The 14831-nt window shown below is 40.1% G+C and overlaps 2 protein-coding genes across 2 annotated transcripts in view; one reads left to right on the top strand and one right to left on the bottom strand.

Moving 5' to 3' along the window:
• Nucleotides 1-443: 443 nt before the first annotated feature.
• LOC130127009 (ATP-dependent RNA helicase DHX8-like) lies at nt 444-13578 on the top strand. Its single transcript, XM_056296554.1, has 23 exons — nt 444-563; nt 761-846; nt 960-1026; nt 1143-1234; nt 1844-1950; nt 3252-3581; nt 4108-4252; nt 5327-5518; nt 5655-5742; nt 5842-5939; nt 6263-6410; nt 7143-7324; nt 7603-7797; nt 8463-8648; nt 8785-8995; nt 9214-9395; nt 9786-9926; nt 10445-10600; nt 10873-11010; nt 11467-11595; nt 11940-12136; nt 12491-12670; nt 12973-13578. Exons 1-23 carry the CDS (start codon nt 461-463, stop codon nt 13190-13192), a joined length of 3573 nt encoding a protein of 1190 aa, XP_056152529.1. The 5' UTR covers nt 444-460; the 3' UTR covers nt 13193-13578.
• A 383-nt stretch (nt 13579-13961) lies between these two features.
• etv4 (ETS variant transcription factor 4) overlaps nt 13962-14831 on the bottom strand; it is a 40449-nt gene continuing 39579 nt past the window's right edge. The window contains exon 12 of the mRNA XM_056296555.1: nt 13962-14456. Coding sequence (XP_056152530.1) covers nt 14229-14456 — 228 coding nt within the window. The 3' untranslated portion in view covers nt 13962-14228. The remainder of the gene's footprint in view (nt 14457-14831) is intronic.

The raw sequence follows: 14831 nt of genomic DNA, 5'->3' as shown, positions 1-14831 counted from the left end.
ATTTTTTAGCTTTGAAGCATAATAGCATAAGCATAAGTCTAGATTTTATGTACTGATGAAAAATACTTAGCCTTGGTGTGCTTAAGATCATAAGAACAGGACATGTGAGATGTCTTTATCCCAAAGTCAACACAATTACCAACTGTAAAACTAGTTCAAAAATTATTCTTACACTGATGGAACACAAAACTCAAAAGTATCAAGTGCAAAAAGCCCATGGTGTTTGTAATTCAGCTGTTAATCTGCAGTTTTAGTGTAAAGCGATTTGAGTGGCAGTTGCAGCAAGAAACGCGCTATATATCAAATGCAACTTGATTGATATCCTGCCCAAACTCTCTGGAGAGGTCCATTTTCATGTTGCCTATGTTGGCAAAGCCTCCAGGGGGCAGCAACACTGAATCATGCCGACGCCGGAGTCGGAGAAGAAGCAACTTCCTGGTCCTGTCAGCAGTAAACAAGGATGGCTGCTGCAGACGAAATTAAACACCTCGAATATTTGTCTTTAGTGTCAAAGGTGTGCACCGAATTAGAGAATCATCTGGGAATAAGCGAAAAAGATCTTGGTGCGTTACACGGACGTGTTGAACGTTATTTTATTTTATTTTATCATGTCCGCTAACTCCAACTGCTCGCCTCATAAACATAGCAACCACAGTTTGATTAGCATTTTCCGTACGATCTCTACTAGCATCAATGTATTTGGGTTAAGGTCTGAGCATGCTAGCAGATGTAACTAAAACGCAGCATTCCTGTTTTGCAGCCGAGTTCATCATCAGTCTTGCAGAAAAACACCATACATTTGAAGAATTCAAAGCTATTCTGTTGAAAAATGGAGCAGATTTCACAGTAAGTGTGTAAACAAACCAAGCTTTTTGCAAAAATCAGTCGTAACCACAGTGGCAGTAATACATTTGATTTGCTTTGTATCAAAGTGTACTCAGCTCACGCTTCCTTTACAGGATACATTTATTGGCAATTTGCTCAGACTTATACAAACCATGCGACCATCACCATCTACAAGTAAAGGTATATTAATTCGTTATATCCAATTAAATATTCGAACATCTGTTGTATTCTATTAATCTGAGTCAAGGTTTTTGTTTGTTTGTTTTTGGTTTTTGTTTTTTTTTGCTGTATGACAGCACATCAGCCAGTGGTTAAGCCAAAGAGTGAGAAGGACAAACTGAAAGAGGCATACCCTGCCTTATGTAGGCCAGATGATCCAGCCTGGAAGGTAAGCTAAAGGAGATTAATGGTAAGGCATAAGTTAATGTTACATTTTATTCTATTCTGTTTTTTTTTTCAAAGTTAGTTTAATGTATATCATAAGTTATGTTGATGCAAAGTTTCACCCTTCTCCAAATCTACTTCTGCTAGGCTACGTCTGTCTGGAGTTGAAGAGTGGGTAAAAAGATGATTGGGGAATATGAATAAAGCAGTTTATTAGAACAAATTTCAGAGCTGCTGTTGGGTTGTTATTTTTCTTGTTTTCTACTGCTGACCTCGTTATGGCTGCACGATTGAAAACATCAGTCCGTTCTGTTCTGATTGTTTGCACTTTCGTTTATTGCCGTTTTACCTCATATGTCAGAATGTAATGGAAAAAATGTAGGTTGCCTGCATCACTTTGCCAATGCTAGTATGTATACTAATTCTTGTCCACTTAATTATACTTGATCTGTTGAAATGTTACTGATTTTGTTGCGTAATGGAGATGTTTTGAAGAGTATGCAGTGCAGTAAATTAGGGGAATATATGGCACTACTTATGGTAACAGGGTAGTTACTCACTCTATTTCTGTTGACTCAGACATGTTTTGAATGACTTTTTGCGTCTTCATCAGGTTCCACCATGCAATCCTGATAAAGAGGATGAGAAGGTGGCAGCAGCTGCCATGAGAGAGTTGGAGATGCTAATGCCTAGTGCCAGTGGTACAAGCTCTGATGACAGGTGACAAAATTTAATCCCTAATTCCCATATCCTACATTTAAGAGACATACTTTTGAGAAAAAAAAAATGGTAAGCATCAAGTAAAAATGCACAACGTAAAAAATGAGCATTTGGTTTTTTTAAAGATCTCAGATATGTTATTTGTATGGTACCATACAAAGCAGAATGATATAACAAAGAAAGAAAAAAATCACTGAATAAAATCATTCACATCACAAGTGTGATGCATAAAAAAACTAAAGTAAGTAAAATGGGAAGAAAGGTGGTGAGAAACAATAGAACAGAAAAGGGTACAGTGATGTTTATAAAAAAACTCATAAAAGTTGTTTTTAAGAAGCGATTTAAAAGATGATACTGGATGTGTTAGGCAAGGCAATACAAGTTTATTTATATAGCACATTTCAGCAACAAGGTAATTCAAAGTGCTTTACATAAACCATAAAAGGCATTAAAAGAAGCAACGTAAGGCAATAAAAAGACATTTAAAAAAATGAAAAGAGTAAAAGTTACAGTGCAGTGTAAGATGAAAATCAGAAGCTTCAAGTCTTATTTAATAAAAGTCAGCGGCAAAGAGGAAAGTCTTCAGACTAGATTTAAAAGAACTGACAGTTGTAGCAGACCTGCAGTTTTCCGGGAGTTTGTTCCAGATATGTGGTGCATAATAAATGAAAGCTGCCTCTCCATGTTTAGTTTTGACTTGGGACAGAAAGCAGACCTGTCCCTGGCGATCTGAGCGGTCTGGATGGTTCATAGTGTAGCAGTAGATCAGAAATGTATTTTGTAGTATGAGCTCTTCCGCTAGGGTATTCCAAACACTCAGGGTCCTGATTGCAAAAGCTCTTACCAGCTTTATCTGTAGCTTGGATAGTGGAACAGCAAGAAGTGCCCTGTCTGAAGGTCTGAGGTTCCACTAAGCATCATACGTAATAGATCAGAAATATAGCCGGGGGCCAGCCCATTCTTCGCCTCAAAAGATGTCAATAAAATCTTAAAATTAATCCCAAAACAAACACGTAACCAGTGGAGAGAGCTTAATGTTTTTTGTATAATTTTATATTTTACTGAATGATGAACTTAAGTATTTCCACAAAATGAATATATTGCTTAATAGAAATTAACTATTCAAATATACTGTTTCAAATCAACATTTTCTATGAATGTAGTACATGTGAAAAGTGAGCTGAAAATTTTTGAACCAGATGATAATTACGTACAACTTTTTAAATATAATTTAAGTCTTAAGTTACAGGGAAACACAAAGTGATTAAATTGGACTTAACCTGTTCTTGTCTTCTCCTCAGGTCGGACAAGAGTCGACGAGATGACAGGACTCGAGACAGAGAGCGCGATGGGGGCCGTCGTCGATCTCGTTCCCGCTCCAGATCCAGGGACCGTGACAGAGAGAGCAATCACAAGCGCAGAAGGAAGCGTGCGTCTCGCTGGAGTGACCGCACACCCAGTCCCCGCAGAGACAATAATGAGGACAACAATGGCGACAGGCACTCTGACCGCTGGCCTGACAGACACGTGGATCGACCTCCACCAGATGAGCCAGTCGTGGGTGACATCTACAATGGGAAAATCAGCAGCATCATGCAGTTCGGCTGCTTCGTTCAGCTTGAGGGATTGAGGTCAGTAAACTGCTTGGTGGATACCTGCTAGACATGCAGACAAATATACAAATATGGTTTGCTTTTTTTGTTTGTTTGTTCGGAATACAAAGATTTTTTTGATGTATACCTTTACTGTATCTGAGATCTCTGTTTTTCCACTAATCATATTAATAGCTTTTTCTTTTAATCTTTCTCACATCGTCCTTTTTCACGTCCCTGTGCCAATGGAAGAATTATTTAGAATATTTGATTTTGATGCTTTTGACTTAACCTGTCAGAAAGTGAAGTATTTAAGAGTTTATCCAGCCTCTCCAAGTATTTTCCAAGTGTTTTCTCTTTTTCATTGAACATTTTCTGAATATTTAACATCCCACTGGGGTCTCCCAAGCTAAAGATGTTTGCAGTAACAGTACGATAAGGCACTTAATGGATGAAAGCATCAATCAAGAGGTCTGACTCTGACGTGTTTTATGGTTAGAGATAATTGTTTTTAGAGGTAATCCTATAGATTTATGCTGAGGTAATTGGGATAATGTACTCACAGAAAACGCTGGGAAGGCTTGGTGCACATCTCAGAGCTTCGCAAGGAGGGGCGTATAGCCAATATGTCTGATGTGGTCACCAAAGGCCAAAAGGTGAAAGTCAAGGTGCTGTCATTTACCGGAACCAAGGCTAGCCTCAGCATGAAGGTAAGGACGGCAGCAACATCTTCATCTGCCTTGATATGTGATATTGTGTTAAAAAAAGCTGGTTCTGCTTACAAAGCACAGAATTGAATCCACATCCCATTATTGGAATACTAATAATTTGTTGAGACGCGGTTTTGTCTCCTAAAGCAACCAATGGAGTAAAAATACTCATAGACATGTATGTCCAATAAAGAACACCATTATCAAGGGATGATGGTTATCATCATCCCTTGATATCCACCTCTCTTCAACTCAGAATGGTATTGTGTTGATACTCCTAGCAGAAATGGTTAATCCCCCAGGGGGGGTCAATTGGACCGAGGAATTTGTCTTCTCATCATCGTCATCAGCCGCTTCTCCGGGGAGTCAGGTGACGGGGGCGGCAAACTTAAGTAGGGCACTCCAGACATCGTTCTCCCCAGCAATGCCCTCCAGCTCCTGGGGGATCCAAGGGCATCCCAGGCCAGATTGGACATTTAGTCCCTCCAGCGAGTTCTGGGTCTACGCCAGGGTCTCCTCCCAGTTGGAATTTAATGTGGTTGTGATAAAGCCCGCTGACCAACTTTCTGTGACTGGCACCTCAGTTTGCTCTCTATGAATTATCCAGATGCAGCTGAAATGCTAAACAACTGGTACAACCTCAGGGTTGGGGAAAAAAATTAATATTTTTACATTCTCAGAGGAAGGATATGAAGGCATTTTTAATTGTAGATTCAACAGCTGATTACTATCAGGAAAGACTTATTTGCTCCACTTGGGTTTTTGAAAGCCAATGTTCCTTAGGGAAAATACTGTTTTCTTCAGGGCCCATGTGTTGTTATTGTTCCCTGAACTGCCCACAGAAAATTAATGAGAAAAAAAATTGAGGTATACGCATTAAAAATATCAACAACAGTTTCAGAAGTGGTGGTGTAGTTACCTGTATGAAGATCACGGTGGCTGGAAAATTTTATGGAGTTAGTTTTACTTTTTGCTTGCATCCATTCCAAATCAGTAAATCAATAAAGGCATTTTGGAATGGTCCTCTTGGTTTTTAGTGATAGAAAATGAATGAGCTTCTCTTTCCCTTTTCAGGATGTGGACCAGGAGACAGGGGAAGACTTGAACCCAAACAGGAGGAGGAACCTGGATTTTGGGCTCGGAGACGAAGCCATGAGGAACCCTGACCGCCCCATTGACCCCAGCCTACTGGAGACGGAGGAAAACCCGACGGAACGCAAAAGACTCGCCAAGATAACCGACCTTGAGAAATGGGAAATCAAGCAGGTGCTAATATGTCTGCAGCGTGGCAGAACAGATTCTCTTAGCCATCTCCTGAGGGGAAGACATATTGTCCTCAGGTTGTTTTTTGTAAGACACCCAGATATTAATTAATTATCAAGCAACTTTTCTGTCCACCTAGATGATTGCGGCTAATGTCCTCCCTAAAGAGGAATTTCCCGAGTTTGATGAGGAGACTGGTATCCTGCCAAACATAGATGATGAAGAAGGTAAAACCATGTTTTGGGTTTTTTTTTTCTTTTCGATTTCTTGTTTAAGTCCTTAAATTTTCAAGGGAGTTTAAACTAATTGTACAATACTGTCAACAGATGAGGATATGGAGATTGAAATGGTTGAAGAGGAACCCCCGTTCCTGAGGGGACAGACTAAAATGACCATGAACATGAGTCCAGTCAAAATTGTAAAGGTATATATACCAAAGCACCAGAAAACTGTAGGTGCCCTGTGTGCAAATCTACCTAAATATTAGCAAAAGACCAAAACACCAAACTCATTCATAGTAGACCATTCAGGCAGAAGGAAATGCAAGGCTTTTTTTTATTGAAAAATCTCTTTGTAATCTTCATTTCATAGCAATGTAAATATAGGGATGGATTGATCTGAAAATAGATGAACTTCAAACACACCTTTTGCACCACAATTACTAATGCTTTTTGATGCAACTTTCTCTTTCTTCTTTCAGTACAACCTACATTCATTTCCTTTCCACCCTCACATTTTGTCCAGTAGAATCCAGATGGCTCCCTCTCCCAAGCTGCCATGATGCAGAGCGCCCTTGCTAAAGAGAGGCGGGAGGTGAAGCAGGCGGCTCGTGCAGAAGAGATGGAAGCCATCCCTACGGGCCTCAACAAGCACTGGATAGACCCCATGCCTGATTGTAAGTCCCACTTGTTGATCCTGCTTCTACTGAGGCTACAATATTTCAAAAAGGTCTCTAGCAAAATTTCCAGCATTGTGAGAGGCTTTGGATTAAGATGTGGACATTATAACAGCCTTTGGTCACACACACAGCAAAATGTATGGTGCAATTAGGCAGGCACACAGCATACATAGCATTCTCCAGTGTCATTTGGCTCAACTCCTCCAGACATGTCCACTACTGTTGACCAGGAGCTAATTAAAAGAGAAAAAACAGTGGATGATAGGTCAAGAGCTCATGAAAAGCAAAAAAAAGCTATTTTAGCTGCAATCCATCTTGTGCCAGAACTTCCACTGGTCCCAGTTGCTTGCCCCCTGGATTACCATGCCATGGCTGGAGATGATTATCTGGTTTCAAGATGAATTTAGAGCGACTTGCAGAGGCCTAATGCGCTGTATGTCTGTGTCTTCCATGGCCTGAGGTGGAATCGGAGATTATGGCAGTGAATAAGGTCCTTCCAGCCCTGGACACTGGCTCTGACTCATAGTTTTAAACAAAAGGAGCTTGTTTGCAAGTTAATTATCATGGCAGTTAATCTTGATTAAATGAAGCGATAGTTTGCAGGGTTTGGACAGATCCAGACAGAACCTTGCACTGGTTCTGACTCACTACAGTATGATGAAGATTTGTGAAAAAATTCAAAAGCAAACGTCGCTGGTTTTCTTTTAACATGTTCCTTTCCCCACACAGATGAAGGACGACAAATTGCAGCCAACATGAGAGGCATTGGTGCAATGCCTGTTGACCTTCCAGAGTGGAAAAGATATGCCTTTGGGGGTAATCAGGTGTCCTATGGCAAAAAGACAGAACTTTCCATTCTGGAACAGAGGGAGAGCCTGCCCATCTTCAAACTCAAGGAACAACTTATACAGGTGTGCTCATTCAGGAAGTTGTTTTTATGGCATTCCTGGTTTATTAGACTCAGTGGGTAGTGATATGAGGGATGGGAGAGAGAGAAAGAGAGAGGAAGTGACCTTTGAGCAATGCGTGAAAGGTCATGAGCTGACAACATCTCAAGCACACATGTTACCCAACCCACAAAGCCAACATGTCTCCAAAGCCATATATTTTCATAAATGTTAGAATGTGCTTTTATTACATGTGCTGAAAGCCATCTAGCCCTTATTATTATTATTATTATTTTTTACAGGCTGTCCATGACAACCAAATCCTGATTGTTGTTGGAGAAACTGGTTCTGGGAAGACCACCCAGATCACCCAGTACCTGGCAGAGGCAGGCTATACAGCCCGTGGAAAGATAGGCTGCACTCAGCCCCGTCGTGTGGCCGCCATGTCGGTGGCTAAGAGAGTCTCTGAGGAATACGGTTGCTGTCTGGGTCAGGAGGTGAGTAGACTTCTAAAACACTAGTCTGCGCTATCTTTCACTTCTCTCTGATCTGAGGGCAGTCCATAAAGGCGTTTCATGGTGGACCTGTAGCATCCCCTCTTGAAGTACTGGGATTTACTCTCCATATGCAGAAAAGGTGCAGCTGAAGTCAACTAAAAAAGTAATAATAATAACACAACATAAAGCCAAACCAGAGTCAAGAATTGATAGAAATCCTCTGATTTTCATTGACTTTACATTTATCTGCTGGAAATGCATAATAAAGGAAAGGCCACACTGCTGCAGGAATCTAGCACATTTTTTTTACAAAACACCAGAAGAATTCATTCCATTCAAGTTACCTAATTAATTTTGAACATTGTTCATATTCTAACAAGGCTACACTCTCTTCATTGCTATTTACAAAAGCGCCTCAATCTAGATACCATCAGGGGTGTTTTTCTTGATCCTTATTAAATTCCGGATTGCAAACAGCTAGATTTGTACTAATGCTTCAGGAAACATCTGTGATGTTACATACGTTTAGCCCTTTCAGCATGACGTGCATCCCTTAACTTGCTTATCAAAATAGTTTAATATTGTCCTTTTTCCTCCTTTAACTCAGTTACCACTAGCACAATGATGCCTTACTTGTTTTTATTTTGTCCTTCGTCCAAATTTAGGTGGGCTACACCATTCGTTTTGAGGACTGCACTAGCACAGAGACAGTGATCAAGTACATGACCCACGGTATGCTGCAGAGAGAGTGTCTGCTGGACCCGGACATGAGTCAGTACTCCCTCATCATGCTGGACGAGGCCCATGAAAGGACAATCCACACTGATGTGCTGTTTGGCCTGCTTAAGAAGGTGCTTTAGGATGTCGCTCATTTGTCATCTGCTATATCAAAGATGGGATTCTTCTCTCGATAATCTCTTGATCTCTTCTCTGATGATGACTTTAGACACTTTGGTTTATACTGTAAACACACCCTGTCTCCCTTAGACAATACAGAAACGCAAAGACATGAAGCTGATAGTATCTTCAGCAACACTGGATGCCGTTAAGTTCTCTCAGTACTTCTTTGAGGCTCCAATCTTCACCATTCCAGGAAGAACCTTCCCAGTGGAAGTTCTCTACACTAAAGAACCTGAGACCGACTACCTGGATGCCAGCCTCATCACCGTCATGCAGATCCACCTGACTGAGCCTCCAGGTATGGCTGCTTGGGTTTCCTAGAAATGATCTTGAATTCATGGTCATCGTTGTCTTAATGACCTACAATGAATCAGTTGGATATTTCAGACACTGGCAATGTTTTTTTTAAGAATCCTAGCTCTGTTCTTTGAACGTGTGGATGCTCTGCATTGTTTAATTAATTCTGCCTTCATTGAAAAACATAGTAGACCCTCCTCTTGTTCTCTTTCTATCTAGGTGATGTCCTTGTGTTTCTGACTGGTCAGGAAGAGATTGACACAGCCTGTGAGATCCTGTATGAACGGATGAAGTCTTTGGGACCTGATGTTCCTGAGCTGATCATCCTGCCTGTATATTCTGCTTTGCCCAGTGAGATGCAAACCAGGATCTTTGACCCTGCACCTGCAGGCAGCAGAAAGGTAGAAATAAACACTGAGTGTGACATCAGTAGAGCTGTGTGCCATGGTAAAACGGTCTACTGTTTTTATATATATATATATATATATTTTATGTCATTCTAAAACTATACAATTTTCAAATATACAGTATTTTGTGAATAAGATTTTTTTTTAGTATTAGATTTTTTTCTTCTCATTGTCACATACCATTTTCATTGAAGATATTCGTTTTAAATCATTGACAACTTTCTGAAGCCTTAATTGGTATTTCTTTCAAGAGCAAATATTGAACCAATCATCAATTACAGATTGCTCTGATTTTAAATACCCTATCCTTAAGCTCGAATATTAATATTTTATATGTGATGGAAGGTTAGTCCTCTTACCGCTGTACCGTCTGCTGGGCTCTAGGTCATTATTGCCACAAACATTGCTGAGACATCGCTGACCATCGATGGAATCTACTATGTGGTGGACCCCGGCTTTGTCAAGCAGATTGTGTATAACTCCAAGACTGGCATTGATCAGCTTGTGGTGACTCCTATATCACAGGTTGCGTATTTTATCAGTAATAGTTATTACTTATATTCAGTGTTCATTATTTGATTATTTGTTTTAGTTTTTAATTTTTTTAATTTTTAAAAAAGTAAATTATTTTTTAATTTTTTAATTGTGTATAATTTTAATTTTAGTTTAAAAAATTTTTTTTGATTTAACGTTTTTATTTGAATTTTATTTTTTATTTTTTATGATTGATATTATAGTCTATAATAAAATATTAATTATTATTAATTTATCATTAATTGATTTTAATTTTTGAATTTTAATTTTTTAAATGTTTAAACAATTAAATTGAATAAAAATACATTTAAATTTTTTAAATTTTAATTAACCTTTTAATTATGAACTCAATGATGAATAAACGCAATGCTTCATTTTTTGTTTGTTTTTTTTTTTCAAATGTATATGTTTTGAAATTGCTGAGTAAGTTAAGCTCAGGTGACGTCGTGCTAATTCATCTAGGATACATTGCTTCATTAACATATCCTATGTAAAAATATTTTTTTCAGGCCCAGGCCAAGCAAAGGTCTGGCAGAGCTGGCAGAACAGGCCCAGGGAAGTGTTACAGGCTCTACACTGAGAGAGCCTACAGAGACGAAATGCTCACTTCCAACGTGCCCGAGATCCAGAGAACTAACTTAGCCAGCACTGTGCTGTCTCTCAAGGTATTTACATATTTATCCAACATTTGTAATATATCTGTCTTTCCAGAAACATTGTTAGGTTAAGTCATTCATAGCTGACCTCTGTCTGTCCTGGACAAGATTGGGCAAAACAGATGCAAGGAGAAAGGTTATCACTGATCCCAACGAAAGTCTGTTGTTTTTTTAAAGTTTCATCCAGTGTTTGACACTTAGTTATTAGTTCAGATTTTTTTTGTGGCATTACCCTATAATTTCTTCAATCCCTTGTCTTTTTTTCTCTCTTGGTTCTCAAGGCCATGGGTATTAATGACCTCTTGGCATTCGACTTCATGGATTCTCCTCCCATGGAGACTCTGATCACAGCTATGGAACAGCTCTATACTTTGGGAGCTCTGGATGACGAAGGCCTGCTCACACGACTGGGTAGACGGGTAAGGAGCTGAGAAACGTGCGCAAAGAATCAAATCTGTTCATTTTTATTTTTCTCATTTTTTTCTTTGCTTTTGTATTTTTACCATCTTCTAGATTTTTTTTACATTTAAATTAAATCTAAAAACTCACCAATTTAGTAATTTTTGTGGGTTGAATTGCTTCTTAGAAGTTGTGTTCCTCAGGGCGGCAGTGGCTTAGAGGTAGAGCAGGTCATCTGGTAACTGGAGGTTTGCCGGTTCGATCCTCGGCTCCTCCATGCAAAAAGACACCGAACCCCTAACTGATCATAATGAGCAAATTGGCGCCTTGCGTGGTCGGTGTATGTGTGTGTGGGTGACTGCGAAACAGTCATTGATTGTAAGGTGCTTTGAGTGGTTGTTGCAGCTAGAAAAATGCTATATAAATGCAATCCATTTACATTCCTCTGTCCATGCATGTGTGTCTCTGTGTCCCAGATGGCTGAGTTCCCACTGGAGCCCATGCTGTGTAAGATGTTGATCATGTCCGTCCACCTGAGCTGCAGTGAAGAGATGCTCACCATCGTCTCCATGCTCTCTGTGCAGAACATATTCTACAGACCAAAGGTAGGCAGATGACCACTACAGCTTCCAACCAAAAGCCATATTGTTTCAATAAGCAAAGTAGACTGTAGGCATATTTTATGTAAACAGAGGTGGTTTACACAACTGTTAGCAGTTGTTTCTTGCCTCCAATGGAAACAGTGATTTCTAAAGAAATTATTTAAAAACTTAGTTACTTGCACCTTGAGCACACTACAAAGAAAAAAAGAGAAACATTTGGTGGGAAAATGCTGTAAAAGTCTTTTTCCATGGAGAGGACAAGGTAACAATTAAACACGGCCAACCATTTTTCAGCCTCGAAGTCTTCATAAAAAAAAAATCAACAAATCCTGTCATTCCTTTTGTAGGACAAACAAGCCCAGGCTGACCAGAAAAAGGCAAAGTTCTTCCAGCTGGAGGGAGATCACCTGACCTTGCTGGCCGTCTACAACTCCTGGAAGAACAACAAGTTCTCCAACCCCTGGTGTTTTGAGAATTTTATCCAGGCCCGCTCGCTGAAGAGGGCCCAGGATATCCGCAAGCAGATGCTGAGCATCATGGACAGGTTGCCTTCATATAACACTTTCCTGTCTTTCATCAATACATTTCATATCTTTCAATTTATTATAAGGATAATTATTTTTGTATCAAACATTGTTGTTTTTACCTTGATTGATATTGATGTAAAGGTTTGGTGCAGAAAATAAAAGCCACATTCTACATTGTCTACCATGGAATGAGGGCATCAAGGCTAATTTTAGATCATTTATCATCATCATTTATCATGGACATAATTATGCTGCCATCATGGCAATTAAAAAGAAAATATAGTACTGAAACCTTAGCTGCCAGTATCACTTGTGAGACATGTCCAGAATGTATGATGCATATCTCACATTTGATACATAATCTTTCTCAGACACAAGCTAGATGTGGTGTCTTGTGGAAAAGCTTCTATGCGAGTTCAGAAAGCCATCTGCAGCGGTTTCTTCAGGAATTCGGCCCGAAAGCACCCACAGGACGGCTACCGTACCCTTATCGACCAGCAGGTGGTGTACCTTCACCCTTCCAGCACCCTCTTCAACCGTCAGCCAGAATGGTGAGTCTATGCTAATGGCAGGGATGGATCACCTCATTGGTTTATCCCACACATCCAGAGACACTCTTTAGAATTTTGCACCTGGTAGTCTCGGGGTATTGTACTTACTTGGGTCTGACTTGATGTTAGTATCCTCAACTGTGGCTCATTAAATATCAACCAAGTTGCTTTTTATATTTCTTATACAGTGTTTTGCCTTACCTCAGAGCTGTTCTTGAGCATGTTACCTACATCTACATTTGAATGATTCAGTGCTGTTGATGTGCTGTATGCTCATTTAAACACGCTACATATTTCTTCAGGCTAGTGTACCATGAGTTGGTGCTGACGACTAAGGAGTACATGCGGGAGGTGACAACCATTGACCCTCGCTGGTTGGTAGAGTTTGCGCCAGCCTTTTTCAGAGTCGGCGACCCCACACGCCTTAGCAAACAGAAGAAACAACAGAAACTGGAACCTCTCTACAACCGCTACGAAGAACCCAACGCATGGAGAATCTCCCGTGCCTTCAGGAGGCGTTAAAGACACAGAGAGCACATTCTGCATGGACGCAGCGTTTACTACATATTAAGCCAGCTACTGGCTGATAAACAAAGAGACCCTCGCTTTGTGGTACAACTATTGTTAGATTTCATTAAAGTATTTATTCTACTGTACAAAATTGATCTTGCTAATACTTCCTGATTTGGCTGACTAAACCTGGATACATTATTTTGGGGTCATTTCAGAGGAAAATAAAAATACTGACAGCGACTGATAGGAAACAATTTGTTACACCGTATAGTTTCCGGTTGTATCTGTATTCATATATTTTTTTCCCTTCATTTCATTTTTTTAATTTTTTTTTTTTTACTTGGTTATGATTTTTACTGTAATCTCCCCTTGTCTGAATTCATGGATAAATACCAGATGCTGTTTCATTTACTGCCTTCTGTCTATTGTCTTCTACCTTCCTATCACAGATTTAAAGACATGCTTCTTTTAGATGAAATATTGAAAGACTTGATCTTGGAAATGGTCTAACCGGCAGAAAACAAGTAAAAGCCATATTTCCCTATCGAGACTAAACTATGAAAAGCTACTAATGGGGGATGGGAGGGAAAGGTTAAATCAGTTCAAACTGAGACAGTTCAGACATAGATGATGTATGTGGCCAGGGACTAGGACATTATTCCCTGTTTTTCATATGGGTAGTGAGGAGTCAGTGTCTACGACAACCGCATAACGCTAACGTTTGACAATCAAACCAGGAGGAATAAATAGTTTAGACTTTGAGTAGAGTAGTAATATGGGTCTTTATTAAGCAATTTCTTTAACCACAGTCATATTTATGGATTGAATAGGCCTCAGATGTGAGAGGAATGCAGCTTTTAAAAACTCGGAAAAAAAATCCCTAATGAGATTAATTTAAACAAAAAAAAAAACAAAAAAAAACAACACCATAGCCTTATATACAAGTGGATGGGGTGGGCATGTGCAAGAGGTGCAGGGGGAAGGGGGGGCGTGTATGAGGATGGGTGGGTATGACAGGTGTCTGAAGGAGGGAGGGGAGGGGGCGTTAGTACATGTAGCCTTTGGAGTAGGGCTGTGGGCCCATGGTTTGGGGGGGTTGTTCTGCAGGGTAGGACACTCCCTCATCCAGGTGGGACAGGGGCACTGTGTCCTCCTCGTTGACATAGCGCTCAAATTCGGCCTTTAGGCTGGGCCGCTGATTGTCGGGGAAGGCCAGGGAGATGAGGGCCTCAGGCTCGCACACAAACTTGTAAACGTAGCGCTCCCCCGCCACCTGGAGGGAGAAAGTGGCTCGAGTTAATACAGGTACATTATAAAATCAAGTTTTCTATTTAAACACCACCAAGAGCTTCTCCTTTTACAGGTCTCAGAACAGGTGTCTCCCAGTTCTGATGATTGATTGATTGATCGATCCATCCATCAACCAATCAATTGATGTTTTGATTGTGTTCAATCAACTGATATTTAGATCGAGAACTATCTGTCTGTCTCACTGTCTCTCGCTCTCTCTCTCTCTCGTGCTCCCTATCTATGTCTCTCTCACTAGGTAAGTATGTCCTAATAGTCAATACTTCAATAAGCATCATGCCAACTAATTTCTTCGGACACTGAGAAAAGACTGACAGCTTCTAACATGGTGGAAAGAGGC

The sequence above is a fragment of the Lampris incognitus genome, chromosome 17 (assembly GCF_029633865.1).
Source record: "Lampris incognitus isolate fLamInc1 chromosome 17, fLamInc1.hap2, whole genome shotgun sequence".
Taxonomy (NCBI): Eukaryota; Metazoa; Chordata; class Actinopteri; order Lampriformes; family Lampridae; genus Lampris; species Lampris incognitus.
The sequence above is the reverse complement of the archived record's forward strand: the minus strand, read 5'-3'. Positions and strand labels throughout refer to the sequence as shown.

What these genes read in the sequence shown, in the direction of transcription:
- LOC130127009 (XM_056296554.1), top strand. Translation starts at nt 461, where the DNA reads ATGGCTGCTGCAGACGAAATTAAACACCTCGAATATTTGTCTTTAGTG. An exon ending in CAGATGATCCAGCCTGGAAG is followed by an intron (nt 1,235 to 1,843) that starts GTAAGCTAAAGG and finishes CGTCTTCATCAG; the next exon opens with GTTCCACCATGCAATCCTGA. An exon ending in TTCAACCGTCAGCCAGAATG is followed by an intron (nt 12,671 to 12,972) that starts GTGAGTCTATGC and finishes ATATTTCTTCAG; the next exon opens with GCTAGTGTACCATGAGTTGG.